We start from the raw sequence: 20,747 nt of genomic DNA, 5'->3' as shown, positions 1-20,747 counted from the left end.
GACATTTGTTTAGCAATTGTAGTTTAGTTCAGCTTTGAAACAGGAACTTGCTCTGAATATGAGTTTGTTACTACGACACTTAAAAAAAAAATCAATGCTTTGTATTTTAAATGCACTCCGTTAAAGAAGCGGTTGTTTTTGAGTTGGATTTGTTCCTTTTTGTCATTTAATGGAGAGTGGGGTGGAAGGTTAAATCTAGAAGGTCTTGTTTCTCCACTGTTCTATCGTCTTCTCTTCATAATGAAAGAAGAAAAATAAAATTTCTTCAGCTCAACGCTGATAACTAAATTTTAAATGGAATATAGACCTGAAGTGAGCAGTGTTGCCTTTGTGCCTTTTAACTTGGTATACTTCTACTGTTGTTTAGGTGAATAAATAACTACAACTGGTTTGGGGTTCTGACTAAAATTTAAGCAACAAACCTGCCACTGATAGAGTATCCTATTCAGCTTGTTGGTTTAAAACATGCAAAGCTGTCATAGATACAATTTTCAGATCATATTATGCATAGTAGTGGGATTTGGGTAGTTTTAGAGTGATTTTTTTGAGTTTTTGTTGTTTGGGTTTTTTTAGTTTGTTTTATAAAATACATGTTAAATAAAGGAGGCTATCTACATGCCTCTCAAATTGTTTCAACTACCTGTTAATCAAAGAAGTTCCTGGGATATGCTGTTCCAGTCTCTTGACACCAGCTTCTACTTCCTTTTTGAATCGTGTCCTATTGATTGTGAATTTCAGGGGAGGGAATTACCTGGACTTTACAGTTTGCTAACTGTGGTGTAATCAATCTCTTTATGGTTGATGCAAGCCTAGAGAAGACTCCTTAATTTCTTTGTGAACCTAGGACTGCAGCTTGCCAGTCAGAGGGAGATCTCTGGATCACAATTTAAAAAAAAAAAAAAGTTACTTATGGTGACTTAACCTCTTTCAAGTGTTACATGTCCAGCTTTCATATGCTGTCCCCCCTTTTTCTTCTGTTTCAGAGCCTTACTGATTTGTTCCTTTAACTGTCGAATGATTCAAAGTGGTTGAGGCCACCTTTACACTTAATTGTAAAAATTGAGGGATTTGGAGGTATAGGCCAGTAGGTCCCAGTACATTATGGTAGATGTGTGCTGGTCAGAATAATATCACTCAGAGTGTAGTCATACAGGTATCACAGCTCTAAGAGATACAACTGTTCTATACAAAAAAGCTAACAAACTTCCTGTAAAATATCTGAACACTTAGCTTAAGGCTGTAACTTAACATAGCTCTAGTAGTTCAAGGTGAACTTCAGGTTTTAAATAGCCTTGATTAACTGCATCAAATTTTAGTGCATTTTTCAAATAAGAAAATGGACTTTTGTAATGTAGCTGCTACTTTTTTCTTGATATAAACACAAATTGCTGTTCTTCAGTTTTCTGTAGAATATAGGATATTGAAGAGCGCTCATTTCATGGTCCCATCAGACACAGATACAGTTAGGTTTTAGCTGTGCAGCACGCATTACTTGTTCCTTCACAGAGTTTGTCTCTGTGAAACTGCAACTTTTCCTTGTTTCAATTTGGCTTATTAAGATATTAGTTGATGAGCTGCTTTTTGAGTATTGATGTGGACCAAAGCAGTTAACTGGATAAGCTTATTGTTGAGATTTGTTTTAATGTATATGAAGATCATACTTAATGGGAATCACTGAATAAAAGGTTGGGATGGACAAGATAAGTAGTACCATACCATGGAAGAATCTCTTCACTGACTGTTGCAACTGAAACGCAAAAATATCCTGGAAAGATGGAAGGTGTTTAAAGGAAGGTAGCAAGGAAAAAAATATTTCCTGCAGGTTAGCTATTTTAAACTGTTTCAGAATGTTGGTGTTAAACGGTTCAGACTTAGCCTTGAATTTTTTACTTGCTGCAAATTTTTGTGGTAGTGGGAAGTGTCAATAGAACATCCAAAATCGGAAACAGATAATAGTTGTTTTCCAGGAAACAAACAGTGCTTGGCAAACTTGTACTGGAATTTGCAGGTCCAGAATGTATTGCTGTAAAGTATGTATTATAATTTGACTGTGTCCAAAACAATATATACAAGCACTTTGTGCAGACTAGCATTACCTTTAACTCTTTACTTTCTTCATTAGCTTTAAGCTTTTCCTTTTTTCTTACGTTCAATATGAAAACTTACTGAGAAAACACTTCCATTTGTGTGTGGAGCTGTTTCAAGAGAGCTGAAATCTTGGCTTTGAATTTGAAGCTTGATGGTAACTGCCAAAGGGTTTTTAGCTGGACTGTTCTTAGTTGGGAATTATTGATAGTTCTGCCTTGCCCATCTTTCCTCCAGCTTGTAGTCACAAATGCAGTTAGGTTAAAAACTTGCTATGTTAGCAGACTGCTTATTCTGCAGGTGTAAAAGATCAATTTTTTTCTTACAGATATGTTTTTTTCAAAATGCAGTGTTTTACTCGGCCGGAAATGTAAGCTGTGCTCTCACAATATTTTTATAAGAGAGCCTGTACATAATGGATATTCAGATAATTTTGCGGAGGTGTTACGCCGTTCTCCATCAGGATAATACAGAGGCACATTTATTAGCATGAAAATGTATTGTCCCACCCAATGTTTCTGTTGTTTAAGTTCAGTAGTTCATTGTGATATGTACTCTGAGAAATTCTTGGTTGGTTCTGTAGTGCTAAAATTGAATTTAGTAGATTTCTTAAATAGATGGCCTCCAGTACCAGAGTTTTTTCAAATGGATGCGTGTCACTGCAGTTGGTAAACTCTAAACTTTGAGGCAATTGGAAATGTAATTATTGCATTGCAGCAATACACCTGTGACTTCACAGCTCCTCTAATGATGCAGCGTCTGTGCTACAGGATGCATTGTTTTTCAGCAGACTGTTTTCAAATCCTGGTGAATCAAAAAACCAAGCAGTGAAAGTCATCCTGCGACTCCGGTTAGTTTTTGTCAGGAGTTTCCTTTCCTCTGAGTGGAGGCAGTCAATGCACGGTGTGTAACAGCAGGCTTCCACGTGATGCCAAACAGGTCTATGTCTAGTAGAAACCTGGGGCAAATATGTTCATAGTGTGGATGGGTGACCCAGTTCTTTAAATGCGTTTTCTGTAATTGGAAGATGAGGTATAATTACACACTTGAATGGAGAATGGATTGTAAGTCACTGATTATCTGAGACAGATCTCTTACAAGGTAGTTTTTACAGATTACTTTATTTTTAGTACTCTCCCCCAAATTCCTTTGTTACAGCCACAGTTTGTATTGTCAAACAGTGAGACCTCTGACACCAACAGATGCTACTTACATGAAATGTTTAGGTATGCCGATGAATATACGTATCTTGTGATACAAAATTGGCAGTCATTTAGAATTCATGTATGAATATATCATCTCTGTAAATACACTGTGCATATTGCATAACAACTTAGATCTTTAGATTGATACGCTGTTGGAGTTTGCAGCAGTCATTGGGTCTCGCTTGTTTCCCATCTCCAGCTCTGATTAGTACCTGACCAACAGACACTTAGGCTATCTGTGAGAGAGGCACCTCCTGTATTAGGTATTCTGGAAGTGCTCCGAAAGTTAAATCTTCGGTTTGTATTACTCTGGTTTGTAAAAATCTGCTGCTAGTATTATGGCTGTATTTGTGGCTTATATTGGCACTAGATGGTCATCATTTAACAAGCACCGTGTAAACTGCTTTAAAATAATCAGACTCTGGTTTTCTGTTCTGAGAAAGATTATCTAGGGCAGAGAAATCTTTTCTATCCCTGTCAACTTTTAGTTACCAGACTGCTTTTGAAAAATATAGAAAGGTAGATTATTGGTCTGTTATGTGAGTAACTTTGTCTAGGCCTATGCTTTCTCACAGTGCGTTAATTCAGTTTTCCACCTTTAAGTCTGTTAGAGGTGCCTGCTGGAAATAAGAAAAGCCATGCATGAATACGTGATTTCATGAGTAATATCTGGGATGTCTGACTTATTGACAGCCTCATGAGATGAATTTTGAGCTGTCACATACAGCAATAGAGACATTACCAGCTGATAGCACAGAAAGGAAGATAGTACTTCTGAAGTCCTTAGAATTATTTCCAAATGAGCTGCTGCTTACAGTCCTCGTATCAGTGCACTCTATGTGATCAAGTAAACTGAATCTGCTGATCATTTTGTGTTTGGGGTTTTTCTTTCACCTGTTCATTAAAAATTGCCACTGCTATGTTTCTGGCAAGAAGTCAGCACTGTTATTCACTCATCTTGCGGGGGTAAAAATGGAACGCAGAAGCCCTGCTATGAGGGTTGTCTGTGGTATTTTAACTACCTTTCTGCTTTCCTGTATGAAAAGTGCTGGTGTTTGAAGTGCCTGCAGGGTATATCACTGGACACTGCTATTTTGTTCACTGCTTGTATCTCTTAATATACAAGGAAGTCAGCAGATACTTGAACTCTGCACTCTGTGGAGTGTATGTAGAGTTGCCTGTGATTTTAGATGTGAGTTTTGAGTGTTACTTTTTTTTATCTGCCTCTAAATTTGAAGTGTGTCTGAAGATGTTTAGTTATTTTGGGTAAGACAAGGATTTCGGCTGTTTTTTCCAGACTATTAGCCTGGTTTCTTCTATGGTACCAAAAACTTACATTTGAGAATCTATAGCAAGTCCTTTTCATAACTTTGTGCATAGCCTTTAGGTGTTTTGTTTTCAAAAATAGGTAGATCTTTCTGGTGGTTTATACAAAGTAGGTTGAGATTTTGAGGCTTGGGAAGTGAGAGTGAGCAATGCGTAACACAGATGTGGAGAGATTACAGTAGAGGGTCTAGTCTTACTTGTGTTTTGCCTCTGGTTATGTTTAGAGAGCTCAGAGTGGTGGTGTGTTATGTTGTCAGTTGGAACTGTATCCTCAAGATGAGGAGTATAAGTAATAAGTGATTCAATAAAAGCAAAAAGATCTTAAATTTTACAAAGTGAACAGTAAAATACTGAAACTGTTCTGAATAGGTTTAACTTAACGTCTGCTGTTTGAATAGGTACCAGACATGGCGGGCTACCCTCACATCCGTTACATTTCATCGGGATTGGATGGAACATCATTCAGAGGCCCTTTCAGGGGCAATTTTGAGGTTTGTAATAGAATAAAACTAGATATATGTCAAAATGTGTCATGAGGGAACATGGGGAGGGTGTATCGTAGAGCTAGTTCTATATATAGATTTAAAGAATAATAAAGAAAATACCCTTTATTTATAGAATGTCTTCACCATCGTGAACTGGAATAAAAGCAAATTGAAAAGTGAGTCAGTAAAAGGTGCCCTGGACAATGTAGGCTTTAGGTGGTTATTAAGCAACAGTACATCTTGCTCTGCCCACCACCCCTGTTAGTAGGATGTAGTATTCACATGATATGTTGGTGAAAGGTAGTGGTGTCTCTGAATAGCTGTGCCAGGATCCTCCTAGTGAGGATGAAAATTGGCAACTATAGCAGTGCTGTCCTGTTTGTTACGTAGTGCAGGAGTTGAAACTGAAGGAAGGAAATCAAGAAAAATGGGAGAAAATAAAAGGTATCAGATGCAGAGAGTTAATGACCTGGTCCACTGAAAACATCATCAGTGACATCTCATGGTTCTAATAAACTCATTGCTGGAGAAAAATAAATCAGTCATCGTATTTCAACTTAAGCAACTTTTTTTTTCTTCTAAGCCTTAATGACTGTTAGAAAGCAAATATTTACATAGTGCATTTTAATTCCATTTTCCTCATTAGACACACAGGTATGTGTGAACATACTGAGAACTATTCCTAGCTGACAAACAATTTCTGATTTTTTTTTTTTTTAGTAGTAAAATAGATTTTCCCTTTAACTTAAAATGGTTAATGGTTGTGTGTGTTTTTTTACAGAAACCCATCACTTTTCCCACACAACATACTCTTTTTTGCTTTGCCTGCATTTGAATAAGTTAGGAATTGAGAGTTTGTCATTCTGTAAATGGGTTAGAATAAAATTAATATTTGCTCAAGGTAGTTGAAATAACAGTTCTTATACTGTTTATTCCTTGGTAATTTTTTAGGAGCTGATTCACTTGGAGGAACGATTAGGCAACGTTAATCGTGGAGCAACACAGGGAACTATAGAAAGATGCACATATCCACATAAATACAAAAAGGTGAGCATTTCTCATATTTGTGACCTGTCTGTAATAATTCTTTGAAAGTGTAATAATGTTTGTTTAGCTTAAATCTGCAGCAATGTCAGCTTCAAAGAGTGCATGTTTTCTGTATCTTTCAAGGAATGTAAGCAAAGCTTACAATGCCACTTCTTTCACAAAGAAAACTAAAAATTTGGTCCCTGGATAAAGAGCTACTCTAATGTAATAAAAGTGGTTTAATATGATTTAATAACTTTTCAGCAGTTACGAATAGCCTTATGAGCAATGAAATAAATATTGATAGTAGCTAAATTGTCAGCAGACTTCAGTGATAACTCATCAAATGAAGTGAGACTTTATTTTTGCAATAAATTGTTCATGATGCTTACCTGCTTGGTATGTATTGTTTTAACCTTTACTCTGATCACATGAGTAAGACTAGGACACGAGGAAGTTTTGAATCTGGTACAGAATTTTGGCAACTTGTCTCTCAGCTGGAGCTTATGATACCATAATACAGAATCCCATCCACATTTACATAGTGTTCTTTTGCACTTGATGAATAGTGACTTAAGATACTAAGTTTGAAAGGATTTTATTTTTTCCCTCTTCATGAATTAAGATGTTTATGTATAGACAACAAGTAAAAGACTGCTTGCAACAATATGAAATTAATACATTCACAGTCCAGTAGACTTTTGTAATTAACAATAGCTAAATAAATCTGAAATATCCTCTGATTTTGCTCTAGGTGCTACTTCTTGATTCGTTTTGGTTCAAATATATTTGAATAAATATGAAATGTTTTCAAAGTATGTGTTGAATATGTATTAAAAACAGATTTTACTCAGTTTGTCAATAATGTCATCTCTACTAATAAGGTAACAACTGATTGGTTCTCACAGAGGAAACTGCACTGCAAACAAGATGGGGAGGAAGGAACAGAAGAAGACACAGAGGAAAAGTGTACCATCTGTTTGTCTATACTGGAGGAAGGTGAAGACGTCAGGTAAATCATACCACTGAATGTCAGAACGTAATGTTAATATTCTGGCTTTGAGACCGTGCTTGAATATGGCACACTACTCTCTGTAGTACTCCCTAGGTTAACAGTTACAGTTAAAGACTATCTGTCATTGAACCAATAAACAAAACAAGTTGCAACTGAAAACACACGTTGTTTTGTCTGTATTGTCTTTGGGTAGAATGTAGATTATTTTCTTATGGTCTTCCATAAGCTGACTGTAACATGAGCCCAAGCTGATAATCCTGAATTAATCAGGATTGTCAATTTTAGTTTTTCTGGAGTAATGCTACTTAAGCTATAAGAAGTTTAAATTAGTGTAATACAGCAGAAGCTAGCTGATGCTTGACTTCATTGCCCATATCCATTTCTTCTTGGAGCTAGACAAAACGCAGGTTCAACAGGAAAGCTAGGGAAACTTGTGGAAAAACAGGCACATGTAAAAAGAATAGACACCTCAACAGCAAAACCCACATTACTGTTTTTCCAATGGCTGTCGGTATGGAAATGCTTTACTAACACTTGTGTTTTTCTGTTCTGATGACAGGCGCCTTCCGTGTATGCACCTTTTCCACCAAGTATGTGTAGACCAGTGGTTGATTACTAACAAGAAGTGCCCCATTTGCAGAGTGGACATTGAGGCTCAGCTGCCTAGTGAAAGTTGACACCGCTTTCCAGAACTCTTGTCCTCCCTCTGGCTCCCTCTCATCCTTCCTGGTACTGCAGTCAACCAAAGATGGCATGACTTACCTGCGCAGATTTGGAAGCATTGAACCTAGAGTGCTGGCTCTGCTATATGGTACAACTAATGCTAGACCTACGGTTTATGTAGAAGACACTTGAGTTTCAGTGTATTTATAAAACTTTTTTTAGGTTTTGCATTTTTTCTTTTAATTCATTACTGTATTTTTGCATGGTTTCTTGTATTGCATTTGTTTGCACATATTACGGGCTTTGTGACCCCAAACTTGCAGGCAAGATTAGCTGCTTTAGTAAGTAGAGTTGTGTGGTCTCTCTTTTTGGTTTGTTTTACATAGTATCGAGCTTTGAAAGTATGATTTCACTCATTACTAACCTTGGATTCTTTAATTTAATCGATCAAATATTTTAGTTTAAATGTATAAAGATCATCTAGAAAATGATAATATTATGTATTGAGACATTCCTTAATGAGGAAAAAATGGCTGCTGTATATTTACAATATCAGTTCTGAGACAAATAACATCCTTAATACTGGGAACAGAATATGAACTATATTCAGTTTGACTGATACACATAGCATACTCATCACCACAGTTTTTGATCAGATTTTTGTGTTCGTTTTGAAAATTTCAGCACAATGCAGATATATTTGAATGTCAATATTAAACATTTAGACTGCTGTTCAAATTGTATTTATCATTTTCTTCCTATGTCTAGAAATTTGAATCCCTAACTTAAATATTTGCTGCTGTGAAACAGCTCTAGTGAACACTAAATGTTGATTTCAGTTAGCTGGATTGTAGATACTTGCAGATTGGAAGAATTATTAGGGAAATGGAAAAAGAGCTTAGAATCTGTTTGGTCTTCTGCTAACTTAAGTTGAAATATCTGCGTACATTGAGGGGGTTTATTGGTTTGTGGGTTTTGTTTGATTTTAGGGGTTTTTTTTAACTATAAAGCAATCCAGTAAGGACTTAGAGCTGCAGGGGTTTTGGTTCGTGTTTGTTTGTTTGTTTGTTTGTTTTTTGGTATTTAGTTTTTGTTTGGGGGGGTGGGGGGGTGGCAGATACACATGCATTCGTAGAACTTCTAAGGATTCCAGGCTTGTCTTGGGATTTTTATTAGTTTTAAAGTTAATAAAGTTAGCTAAATCCACTTGTCTCGTGTTTTATTTTTCATTAGTAAATTGAAAGCCTGTAAATTTCTGTAGAAACTGAGACACAAAGTATGTGGTTACCTAGTTTTTGCCTTGATGATAGATTCCCTCTTTATAAATTACCAACAGTCCATCACTGATCGAAATATTTTCTATAGTTAAGATTTGCTGCATAATATAGTATATAGAATTAAGTTATAATGTACTAACATTTCCCCTTTGGAGGAGGTTTTAATCCACATCTGACTTGAAGCTCATCAACATTCTTTCACATATGATAGATTATAGTTTATTTAAATGTGCTCAACATTGCAAAATGCAAATGTGCAAAAACATTGAGACAGTATTGCTGTCACTTTGGAAAAGATGTTCCTCGGGGATCATTAATGAACATGTCGATAAGCTTGCATTAAGCCACCTGCTTTGTAAGTGGATTAAATAATAAATACCTTCAGTTTCTCTTGTCTTTGTCTTTCATAATCAGATTGTGTAAAATGGTTTACAGTGAACCTAGAAGATGAACTGTTATGTTTACACTAATAGTGATCCATTTATAAATATTACCTTATCTAATTTGATGCCTGGTTTTGTCTGGTTAAAGCTGCTTTTTTTTTTTTTTTTTTTTTTTTTTGTTAATATATCTGTTAGGAGTAGCATTTGTCAGTGCAGTCTCTGTTGCTGGCAACAAACTTAACACCTCTGAGACTGAGGCTTGGAGAGAAATTTTATTCTAGCATGTGTGATGATGAATGAACATTTTCAAGCTTAATTGCATTGCTAAAACTGAACTTAAAACCACTTTGTGCTTGTACAGTGGGGGATATGGGAGAGAGGCAATATGGGCTTCAACTGCTTCAAAACCTGACATGGTTTTAGGCTAGAGCTTCTTGAACATTGTGACCGTAGGAAACGGAAAGTGACTATGAAGCTGAAGCTGCATTGGTAGAAATGGATAAAAGCAACAGGAAGGCCTGAAAAGACACTTTCTGTTCTTTGGTGACTGTTGAAAAGGAGGGAAGTTAATTGACCACTGATGCTTGAAGTCTGATGATACTTACTTTTCAAAATTTCCAAGAAGGCACTTGAGAGACATGGAACAAAAAACCCAGGGCCTCTGAAATAATCGAGACCCTGGGTATGTGATAGAATCTATTTTGGTTTCCTTACAGGACAAAGAAGCATAGGTTTGGGGGATTTTGGGGGGTTTTTTTTTCTTCTTTTTTTTAAGGAAATCTTTTATGTGCCTGACTAGGGTGCCTGTACTAGAGGTATTTTAGTGGTCCATGAATTGACTTGTTTTATAACTGCTACTGGTATTGTCTTGCTTTTAAATATATGCCTAACATTGTAATGTGATGTTGAAACTTAGGTATTTGCCAGGAATCACAGTGTTCTGATCTTACATGCTATTGCAGGGGCTAATAAAGCTGCAGCCTACTTCCATTACAGCAAGTTGTGACTTGACCATAATTTAAGGGAAGGAAAAAGAATAGGCTTTTGATTTTGAAAATTTCCACCACTTACTGTGCTTTATATGCTTAGATGCATTGCCTTAAGTTTTCTGCAGCATCTTTGACTTTGAAGATAAGATTCTCAGCAGTATGCATCAAAGTACTTCTCATATAAAATTCCATTGTCGAAAGAAATCCTTTTTGTATGCAATAAATAAAATGTGAGAGTGGTATAATTCAAAATCTGTTTCTTATGTAAGTTTGGTTTTTTTCCCCTCTTTTGCCTTGTTTTGCATTTCCAAATCTTGGTCCGCAAAAACTCTTGCGCACGCGTGTTCTTCCAGGTACTGCCTAAGAACGAGCCCTCGGGGTGAAGACCAGCGTTACTGAGCGACAGCGGCATTCGCTGAGGCGTAGAACGGCCTGGCCGGCCGGCGTGCCCCAGAGCTGCCCTGCGGATGGAGATGCCATTCCTGCCGCGCGTTTGGCCAGCCCCGGGGCTGCAGCAGCGCGGGGTGAAGCCGCGGATCGGGCGGTTGCTGCCCCGCCGCCGCGGGGAAACGGAACACCGGGAGCTGCGGCCGCTCGCTGGGGCGGCCGTGCTGCAGCCGCCGGTGCCGCGGTTCCGTTCACTGACTCCAGGCTGTCGCTGCTCCTCCCGGCCGCCCCGGCACGGCCCCCGCCGCAGCGCCAGGTGCGGCAGCCGCACAACGCCCATGCGCATGCGCCGCCCTCCCCACAGGGCCTGGCTTGCCGGATGTTGTCCCAGTCGTTTCCTTTTGGGGCGGGACCTGAGAAGGTGGACCAATCGACAACGTGCATCGTACGAAGCTGCCCAATAGGGGAGCGGGAGGTAGTTTAAGGATAGCCGCGGCGCCGGGGGGCTGCAGTTGCTGGCGTGGTTCGAGGCGGAGTGGTAGTGCTTGTGAGGAGCGGTGCCAGCGGCTGCAGCATCCCCGGGTCTCCGTGCCGATGGCGTTGCCTCTGCCGCGCCGCGCCCTTGTGAGTACCGGGGGTGGGAGCCACTCCGGCGGGGCGAGCGGGACGGGGAGGGAGAGACCGACAGACCAGCTGCCTGCCCCCAGGGACCTGCCGCCCCCGGGCTGTGCCGCTCTTTCCCCTCAGGCAGCGAAGCGCTGGGGCCGGGGGGGGGCTCTGTCCTGCGGGGAGGTGGGGGTGCGGCGGCGGTCCTCCGCGCTGTGTCTGGCCGGGAGCGCCCTGTGCTTTCGCGGGTGCGGGCAGCGGCCGGAGCGGAGCTGGGGAGGGGGGTGGTGCTGCGCGCCCCCGCCGTTCCCCTGGGCTGGGATCCGGGCCTGGCCTTGGCCGCCGCCTCCCCCTCACAGTGAAGGGGGGGGGGGGGTTAAAGGTACCTAACGGGGAGGTGCGGGATGCGGCAGCCTCTGTTCTACGGTGGCTGCCTCCTGGTCTAAGCTAAGCCCCGCCAGGAACTCTTGAAGCCGGGTGGTTTCTCTGCTGTGCCTAGCAGAGGGCGCTTGGCTTCGAATGCGTAGCGTCACGCTAATGTACCCGGCGTGTGCGTAACGGGTTGCTCTGCCCGCCTTTGTGGGGACGCCGCTGCCGTTACGGAGCGCACGGGCGCAGCAGGGCGCTGGGCAGCGGGTGAGGGCTCTGGCCTGAGGGGGGAGGAGAGCGGTGCTCGGCAGCTCGGCGTCGGGGGCCCGGCGCGGCCTGAGGCCCCTGCGCGGGGGAAGCTGGGCGATGCGCTGCGCAGAGGTGCGCCGACACGGCGTGCGTGGTCGGGCATCTGAAAGGGAAATAAAGCCGGTCTCTGACTCTGAAGCTGCGATTTTACTGTTTTAGGTCACTAGAGGGATGGAGAATGCTGCGACCGAACATAAAGCCAAAGCTCACCTTGCTGGCAAAAGGGCTGCTTTAGAAGAAATAGGAAATAAAGTCGCAACGAGAGGAACACGTATAGCTAAGGTAAAGGAACACTTGAAATGTAGCTGTAAGGGAAAGAAGGATTACTGGCTCTGTACTAGTAGTAATTGTTCTCACTACAGAAAACAGAATGCTCCAAAGCACCCACAAAGCCTGCGAAAGGACCTAGTAAGATGACGAAGGTAACTGCAGCACCTAAACCTCCAGCTGCTGTGAATCAAGCTGTCAAAGAAACGACTGCTTCAAAGGTAATGATAGTAATGATACTGTTCTGGTTCTTAATTTGATTTGCAACGTGGAGCTCTAACTTCAGAACAGTTTACCTGTAGATGTATGTATCTCATTTCCCTGGACAAAAAGCCAAGCCTCTGTACCGAAGTTTTGGTTTAACGCATGTTGTGCTGGAAGGCTGACACTGAGGTGGCAGAAGTAGCTGTTGAGGTACTAGATGATGTTTCTGCTTTAGCTGGCAGTTACTAGAAAGTCTTCTGATTCTGTCTGTACAGCATCTTGGTGAAAGCTTGCCGCGCTAGAATGCAAGCTGAGTTTCTTTTATCTTAAGAAATTGTGCTAGTAACTGGAAAAATGTGGAAATGCAGAAACACTGCAGCTCAAACATCAGTTGTGTAAGCATTGTGATCTGTTTCTCAGGTTCTGTCTCCTGTCCCCATGGATGTATCTATGCAAGAGGAGGATTTGTGCCAAGCCTTCTCTGATGTGTTGCTCGGCAATGTAGAAGACATTGATGCTGAGGACTGGGAGAATCCCCAGCTGTGTAGTGACTACGTAAAAGATATCTATGAGTATCTGAGAGAGCTTGAGGTACGACATACTGAGTCTGGGCTTCTGCAGTATTGTGTTACTCTTGTTGCTCACGTGGCTCTTTCTCCAACAGCTGCAGCAGTCGGTTCGACCGCGTTACCTGGACGGGAAGACGATCAATGGGCGTATGCGTGCGATTTTAGTGGACTGGCTTGTCGAGGTCCACTCAAGGTTCCAGCTTTTGCAGGAAACACTGTATATGTGTGTTGCAATTATGGATCGCTTCTTACAAGTAAGAAAGAAATCTTTCAACTCGTGTTTGGATGAGGAGACTTGTTCCTATGACTATGCTTTTAAAGGAGTTTAGGATTTATCCTTTCTTTATAAATTTAAGAATCTACAAAATCTGCTCTTTGTGTAAGAAAGAGTTCTGTATAACGTAGCCTCTTAACTCTGAGGCTGCGGTCTGCTTTCAGTCAGAAGTGTCCCTGTAATGACAGGCTCAAAGTGGAAAGTCTCCTTTATGTTATAAGAATGAGCACTGTCATACTAGTATTTTAAACTGGTGAATTAGAATCTGTTTATCTAGAGCTTGACATTTTGGGCCCTGCTTTGTAAATTCCTGTATTGCAGAGTCATCCAGTACCTCGTGAGAGCCTTCAACTGGTGGGTGTAACAGCACTGCTTCTAGCCTCAAAATACGAAGAGATGCTCTCTCCTGATGTTGGAGACTTTGTTTACATTACTGACAATGCCTACACCAGTGACGAAGTTAGAGAAATGGAGATTACAATTCTTAAAGAATTAAACTTCAATTTAGGACGACCTCTTCCAATTCACTTCTTAAGAAGAGCATCAAAAGCCGGGGAGGTGGGTGCTTGTCCACATTATCTAGAACTTTCCTGTATGTGTAAAGTCTATCAGGATTGTTTCAGACATTTTTATCGTGATGAACTTCGTTGCTTTCTGCTTACACGCTGGATCAAGAAATACTCAGCCATGAAACTCCACCATGTGGAGTAACATAACAACATCACTGTGGCAGCCAGTAGTGGTTCACATTTGTGCTTACTGGGGCCTCTGTTCAGTCTTAGCAGCAGTGATTTTACTGTTAGAGTAAATGTACCTAGAGCAGAACCCTTGCTTTTAGAGTAATCTTTTGTCTGGTGATCGGGGTATTTCCTGGTAAAAGGGGAGCAGTGTTGCAGTTCTTCATAAATTTTGGATGCAAATCCTGTATTATGTAAGAATCAAAAGATAAGCATTCTCTTTGACCTGACCCTTTTTCCCCACCCCAGTAGTTTCACTTGAGTGAACTGCCCAGACACAAAGTGGGCTTCAGTTACCTCAGCACACCGTTAGGTCACTACTGAAGGTAGCTCGCTGCTTCGGTAAGGATCTATGCAAGTAACTGTACACTTCTTCCCCCGCAGTGTCTTACAGAGGGAGCACTCATATCCCTAGTTGGGCACAGCAGTGCCTGATACTGCAGTTTTCTGTTAAAATCCTTCACTTTGTCTAAATTCCCAGTGGCTGCTGGACTAGACTAGTTTGGACTCTGGTCTCCATTTTGAGATGAGTGCCTGTTGGAGGGTATGGCCCCTAGACCTTAATAAAGATCTTGACTGTGAATACAATAAACAATCCTGAATTATTTGCTAAGGTGAAGTGAAACTGTGGATTAAAAATTCTCAATCTGGTAGGCTGATGCTAAGCAACACACGCTAGCAAAATACTTAATGGAGCTGACGCTGATAGACTATGACATGGTCCACCATCGGCCTTCGGAGATTGCAGCTGCTGCGTTATGCTTGTCCCAAAAGATTCTGGGAAATAACAGATGGGTAAGTACTTTAATCAAACGCGTTGTTAGGACTTTTTACCTTCAGTCGGTTGAATTGAACCGTTGAAATGGCCACTTCAGAAAAGTGCATTTAGGTTGGTGGTAATGCTGGTGATCAGAGACAGCTGGAGAGCCTGATGTGTAGTTGCAGGTAGAAAAAGGAATATACTACTAAAAACTTACTATTTTTTTCTGTGTGAACACTGTGGTATGAAGGAATTTGACTCTTGAATGTATCGAGTTACAGAAGGCCACGCTGCAAATAAAGGTAAACTTATCACAGTTCTCGCAGTAGATGTGGAGTAACGAAACCATGGGCCGGGAGTGGTGATTCAGCTAGAGGTTATTCCTGCCAGGGTTGCTGCTTTTACCCTCTCTGCAGTCTAGAAGTGTGGTTCTGGGCGCTGAAGTGTCCAGACTTCTCCTGCACACCAGAAGTAATTCTGGACCTGTCGCCCACACTGACACTACGGCAGTTCCTAGCGCTGGAGGCCAGCATGGGAAGCTCGTGGCATTTGCTGCCTGAAGTGATTGTGCCTTGAGCAGCAGTCTCCACCTCGTAAATCTCCCATTTCTTACCATTACGCTGCAGGGTACAAAGCAGGAGTACTACACTGGCTACACAGAAGAGAGTCTTGTGACGACTATGAAACATATGGCCAAGAATGTGGTCAAAGTAAATGAGAGGTTAATGAAATACACTGTAAGTAGGACTGCTTAAGTCTTTAACCTTTTAGAAATACATTTGCTGCATGTTGTGGCTCCATATGTAAATGTTCTGTATGTTATCTTAAAGCATATGCTATTCTGACAAGCCTGGGAGAGGGTGTTGCGTTAGCACCAACTTCAGAACGTTCTAGACAAACTGCTCTGCTACCTTGCAAGCGCTGCTAACCTTGCTTGTTGGCTTGTTTTCCGAGCAGTTAGGCTAATGGATTAAAATTTATCTGCCTGAACTTCAATACTGGACATGTAGATGTTTTGTAACGCTATTCCTCTACCTCTGCAGGCTATAAAGACCAAATACGCAAGCAGCAAGCTACTGATGATCAGCACAATCCCTCAACTGAGCGGCAAGATAATCAAGGACCTGGCGCTGCCGCTCCTGGGGTAGCCCGAGGCAGCCGTGTCCTGGTGGTGTATGCACTTTGTCTTCACTCGCCCCTTGAGGCAAAACTACTGTTCTTTGTACATAGCGTTCCAGCGTTACCACAGACATTTTGGACCCACTCGGAAGGTGAAATTTTAAACTTGCTTTGTAATACAACTCTACCTAGAAATAAAGCTCCTCCTTTTACCAAAAAAAAAAAAAAAAAAAAAAAAAAAGAAAAAAAAGGAAGTATTGTGACTGTGAATCCTTGGGGCACTGCCTAGAGCTGCCTGCAGGCTCATGTCCTGGCAGGGCCGTTGGCTACAAGAGGTGGCTGGTGCCACTTGCAGTGAGGTCTGGGGAATTGCTCTTGGTGGTGGTTTCCAGTCAGCATCTCCAGGCTTCACAGTGGGTTACATTTAGTAACTTGTTGCTTTCACTCTTAAGGTAAGAAAGAGCAGGATACTAAATACGTGCTTTATTTCAGTGCCATGTCCCAGAGAAGGATACAGGGATTTTTTATTTTCTGGTAGTTTGTTGCCCTGAAGTTTGGGGGAAGCAGTAGGCTGACTGTAGCAGATAGGAGCCTTGTAAATCTTTGTGTTCTCTCTCTTTGTGTACCTAAACAAAGCGAGGTAGGGTGGGGAAATGCTGCGTCTCCCATGACACTAACCACTGCGTGCAGGGGCAGTAGGTGTGGAACTATAGGGTGAGACCTCTGGACCCAGCTCAGCTCCTGACACCTGCTCCACTCCTCGGACAAACCCCCCCAGCTCTTCATTGCCTGTTCACTCGCCACCCGCTGCCTTCTCCCACCTCCCTGCCCCAGTCACCCTCTGTGCTTGCGAAAATCCAGTCAAACCCACCACAAGGAGATCCTTCCTTACCACTTCACGTTTTACTTTCCCTTGTTGTCATCGTTCCTAATAAATGCTGGTATCTGTATGCTTGAGGAATGCAAGTGTGTAACACACCTTTTCTGAGTCAGTACCTCATTGAAGCCCGTTTGTTAACTCGGTCCGATGTAAGTTGTGTTCGGTTACAGACCATAGGCTGTTCTCGAAGCCCTACCGAACTCCGTACCTCCCTTCTCCCAGCATCTCCTCTCCGCGCGCCTGCTGCCCTGATGCGGAAGGCAAGAACCCAGTGCTACAGAACTGCCCTCGACCTCAGTGCCCCCGGGGGAAGAGTGCTGAAGCCACTGGTTTCCATCCTCCCAGGCAGGAGGCTTTTCTCTCCCATGGGATAAGTAAGCCTAGCACTTACTGCAAAGAATCTTTAGAAAAATGTGCTTGCTCCCTCGTTTTGTGCATGACCCCCCCCCCCCCCCCAGACTGAGGCTCTAGCTTTGAGAAACAGCTCCTATGGTCAGCCAGGTCTTACTGGAGATGGAGTTCAAGCGTGCCTCAATTAGACAATGGTTCAGGAGCGAGGGGATTGAAGACAATTAGCTGTATCTTGAAGCTTAAGCCACTTCTTAGTATCAACATATACAGGGTTATTTAAACTGCTTTTAACAAGAAAAAAATGTAATTCACAGCACTTCAGCTGGGAATAGTGAAACTGGTTTGGTTTGAAGCACAGGAAGGGGTTATTTTCATCAGAAGTCGGCACAGTAAAATCCAACAGCCATCAGCGTGAGGGGATCTGTTTGTATCCGCAACTGAAAACAAACTGCACAGAGAACAGACCTGCTCAGCTACCTGCTGCCTGTGGTTTATTTGTGGAGGTTCAGAAGGCAAAGCAGAATGCTGGTAACTGTGTGGCAAGCAACAGCCGCAGGTGTGGGAGGCACTCAGACTTCAGTCGCTTTTGCCATTTCAAAGGAGGGAGTAGTGCCTATCTCTAAGTACCTGGCATAAAAATTCTAGTGGAACTATTTGATGATTAAGAACAGTGGAATACTACATTATACATTCATATATGTTTCTATTGTATTCAGTTTTTATGTACAGTATATGATCTGTTTCTATAAATGTACAGCTCTGCATAAAGACACTTCTTATAACAGGTAGAGCATTAAACATAAATCCAACATGGGCCAGCCATATTATAATATAAATCTCGAAGAAGGCAACATTGTTTAGCATACAGTACTACGTGGTTTTCTGTCTCAACTTCTTACAGTGCCTGCTGGAGTCCCTAAACGCATCAGCGAACACAAACTGGTTCCAGTACAACGCTGTACAGAATTACTTACATATGCCATCGCAGTAGGTTTTCAGATGGTCATACCCCAAAGGAGCCTAACTCTCTGACATGTAGCAGCATACTTCACGTGTTTCCCAGACTGATCCGTGTTACAGGAAATGTGCATTTAGCAACATCTTCAGTAGATAATGAAAAAGGTTACTGATACTCAGCTGAAGGCACTTATCACGTACTCCCCTTTCCAAGTCCCCGCTCCCAGACTGCAAAGCACCGTTCCGCTTTGGGAAGGCTGTAGGTTTCAGCATTCTTCACTTACTAGGTGTTAAAACCAGGTTTTAAATAGAATAAATAATTGGTCAGTACGTCCATTGCTGTATGCTTCTGAGCGAAAAGATCAAGGTCTGTGCTGGGGGTCATTTTCTTCCTGCTCGTACACAACTTCTCTGGTGAAAATACTGCTGAGAGGGGCAGATCTCAGAAGAACAGTGTCCTGACGGCCAGGGAAAACATCTTCAGCCACTAGAAACTTCCTGCCAGTTTCTGTCTTGTGATCTTTTATATCTTGGTGACATAGTTGTTGGGAAATAGACCCTGTTTCCCTCGTAGTCTTCCTGTCCACCAGCCAGAAGGATCTGTGACAAAGACAGCACAGTAAGCAGTGAGGTTCTGCAAACCTTTTTGTTCCACACAGTGAGAGCCACCTGCAAAGGACTGAGGAGAAACGGTTTGGAAAATGGGAGCTTGCTGATCTTCTGGCCAAATCACCCTCCCTTACGCGGTCGCTCCGGAGACCCAAAGAGGTGAAACTGCTTTATTGCTTTTTGGTCCTTGTGCTGTAGCCGTGGTTTAGGCTACCCTTCAGCCAGAACCTGTGACAGGATCACTCGCTAACGCCATTCACAGGTCTGCAGGGCCAAGTAATGCACGCGTCAGTGACCTGTCTCTGGTGTGCTTTTAAGTGAACAGGTTTGCTGGGCGTGGAGGCTCCTCTGCTCCCTGAGCTATCGCAGAAGCATGCAGGCCTAATGAACAAAGGCAACGGGTGGCTCAAAAAGTTGTGGCTGAACTACTTATGACAGCCTACCTTCAAGATTAGTACTTAAGGAACAAAAACTTTGATCTTTACGTACCTTCTTTAATTATATCAATCACATCGTTGGCGTTAAAGCTAAGTTCATCTGTGTCCTGAGCATCATACGCATACAGTGCCCTGCACTGCGGGACCTGAGGCTTAGGTTTGGGCTGTGGTTTGGGCCTCCCTCCAGCTGGTGGGGGTCGGTTTGTTGTCTGCCTGCGAACACTGATGGGAGAGAAAAAAGGCTGAAGTGCTTCAAAGCTTGAACGTAAGTGTCATTAACCCCCTGTCCTAATGAGGTGACTCTAAAGCATAGCACACAATAAGGGAAAAGGGATTCTCTTGAATGTCACAACAATTAAAAACAGCGATGTAAGACTTCCCTGCGAAAGGGGCAGAGCTGCCCTTTTTTTCCCTACTGAAATGGATGACCGGGTACTTCCACACAGCAGTTCAAAGGCACAGGAAAAGGCATTTTTAGTGCTCAGGCTGGAATGTAAACAGACGTGCACATGTGCTTTATGCATATCTTGACATCTGTGCAGCTTCGTCTGTCTCTGCCTGTGCCCCAGATTCAACCGGGGTTTAGTGTCCAGCATTAAAAACAAAGCTCTAGCTCACAGGCTCGCTCCTTTACCCTGCTCCTGACTAAGCTGTAAGAGAGGCTGCAGCGCTTTTCAGGTGCCTCACGTTCCAGGGCCACCTATGGACTTGTTCTGCTGCAGTCAGCTCTGGGGCAGCAGACACTGTTGCAGCTGTGGCCACGCCAAAGAGTAGGAAGGGGAAAGAGGGAAGAAGTGCATTTTGCTAGCTCGTCAGCTAGCAGAGGCTGGAAGAGAGACCAGGTATTAGATGCGCTATGTCAGTTTAGCATGAATCATAAACTGATGCGCTGAATGAGTAAAAATGTTGCAGTGATGGGGAGGAGACTGAACTGTGATCATGCCATGGGATGCCAGAAAAGGCTTATAGTTACTTACACAAAGTCCTAGACTTAATTGTCACCAGTACGTCTCTGTCTAGCTCTAAGTTTGTGTAGGGAATTGCACCAGAAAATGAGCTCTGCCATGTGGCTTAACAGCTGTTTGGGTTAACGTGCTCCTGTTGGTCAGCGTGCATTGACTGTGCTGGGGCTACAGGAGGTGGTGCTACATCTAGACCTGGGCACGGAAACAAAAGAATTCAGAGCAAGTCTCAGAAAAGCAGCTCAGCTTCTCTGCAACCACAGCAGAGCAAGAACGTCTTAAATGAGGTGTGGCTGGCGAGAGCACGGTGGCTGTAAACTCAGGCTTGTGCTGGAGGGTTAGTGATGGCCAGAAGTTAAAGCTGCAATAATACCAGTGCATCTTGCTCGTAAGCTTTGCTGAAAATAAACCCAGCTTTCTCTAACCCTTAAAAAATTGTGTCTATTAAGGCTGAGGTTTTGAAATGCCAAACTGACAACTCCTCTAGGTCGCTCCT

General features: G+C 42.5%; 3 protein-coding genes across 10 annotated transcripts in view; 2 read left to right on the top strand and 1 right to left on the bottom strand.

Moving 5' to 3' along the window:
• Nucleotides 1-8,898, top strand: part of RNF111 (ring finger protein 111) — a 49,123-nt gene extending 40,225 nt beyond the window's left edge. For 3 of the 7 annotated variants that reach the window (XM_075431910.1, XM_075431908.1, XM_075431907.1), the window contains exons 11-14: nucleotides 5,015-5,107; nucleotides 6,053-6,148; nucleotides 7,036-7,139; nucleotides 7,702-8,898. In XM_075431910.1, the coding sequence (XP_075288025.1) occupies nucleotides 5,015-5,107; nucleotides 6,053-6,148; nucleotides 7,036-7,139; nucleotides 7,702-7,819 (411 nt within the window). In that variant the 3' untranslated portion in view covers nucleotides 7,820-8,898. Of the gene's footprint in view, nucleotides 1-5,014; nucleotides 5,108-6,052; nucleotides 6,149-7,011; nucleotides 7,140-7,701 lie in introns of all 7 variants that reach the window. The other 4 variants (XM_075431905.1, XM_075431906.1, XM_075431903.1 and 1 more) reach the window with 2 other exon arrangements.
• A 2,415-nt stretch (nucleotides 8,899-11,313) lies between these two features.
• On the top strand, nucleotides 11,314-17,006 carry CCNB2 (cyclin B2). Of its 2 annotated transcripts, XM_075431325.1 has the most exons (9): nucleotides 11,315-11,465; nucleotides 12,285-12,407; nucleotides 12,488-12,613; nucleotides 13,017-13,187; nucleotides 13,261-13,419; nucleotides 13,761-13,997; nucleotides 14,831-14,971; nucleotides 15,563-15,673; nucleotides 15,980-17,004. In XM_075431325.1, the coding sequence occupies exons 1-9, from the start codon at nucleotides 11,436-11,438 to the stop codon at nucleotides 16,082-16,084; spliced, it is 1,203 nt and encodes a 400-aa protein (XP_075287440.1). In that variant the 5' UTR covers nucleotides 11,315-11,435; the 3' UTR covers nucleotides 16,085-17,004. The 2 variants fall into 2 exon arrangements, with proteins under 2 accessions (XP_075287441.1, XP_075287440.1); XM_075431326.1 differs by lacking the exon at nucleotides 14,831-14,971 and having other exon boundaries at nucleotides 11,314-11,465; nucleotides 15,980-17,006.
• Nucleotides 17,007-17,494: 488 nt separating this feature from the next.
• MYO1E (myosin IE) overlaps nucleotides 17,495-20,747 on the bottom strand; it is a 92,639-nt gene continuing 89,386 nt past the window's right edge. Inside the window, exons 27-28 of the mRNA XM_075431324.1 lie at nucleotides 19,342-19,511; nucleotides 17,495-18,843 (exon numbers count right to left, since the gene is read on the bottom strand). Of these exons, the coding sequence (XP_075287439.1) occupies nucleotides 18,767-18,843; nucleotides 19,342-19,511 (247 nt within the window). The 3' untranslated portion in view covers nucleotides 17,495-18,766. The remainder of the gene's footprint in view (nucleotides 18,844-19,341; nucleotides 19,512-20,747) is intronic.

Source organism: Opisthocomus hoazin, chromosome 10 (assembly GCF_030867145.1).
Source record: "Opisthocomus hoazin isolate bOpiHoa1 chromosome 10, bOpiHoa1.hap1, whole genome shotgun sequence".
Lineage (NCBI taxonomy): Eukaryota > Metazoa > Chordata > Aves > Opisthocomiformes > Opisthocomidae > Opisthocomus > Opisthocomus hoazin.
The sequence above is the reverse complement of the archived record's forward strand: the minus strand, read 5'-3'. Positions and strand labels throughout refer to the sequence as shown.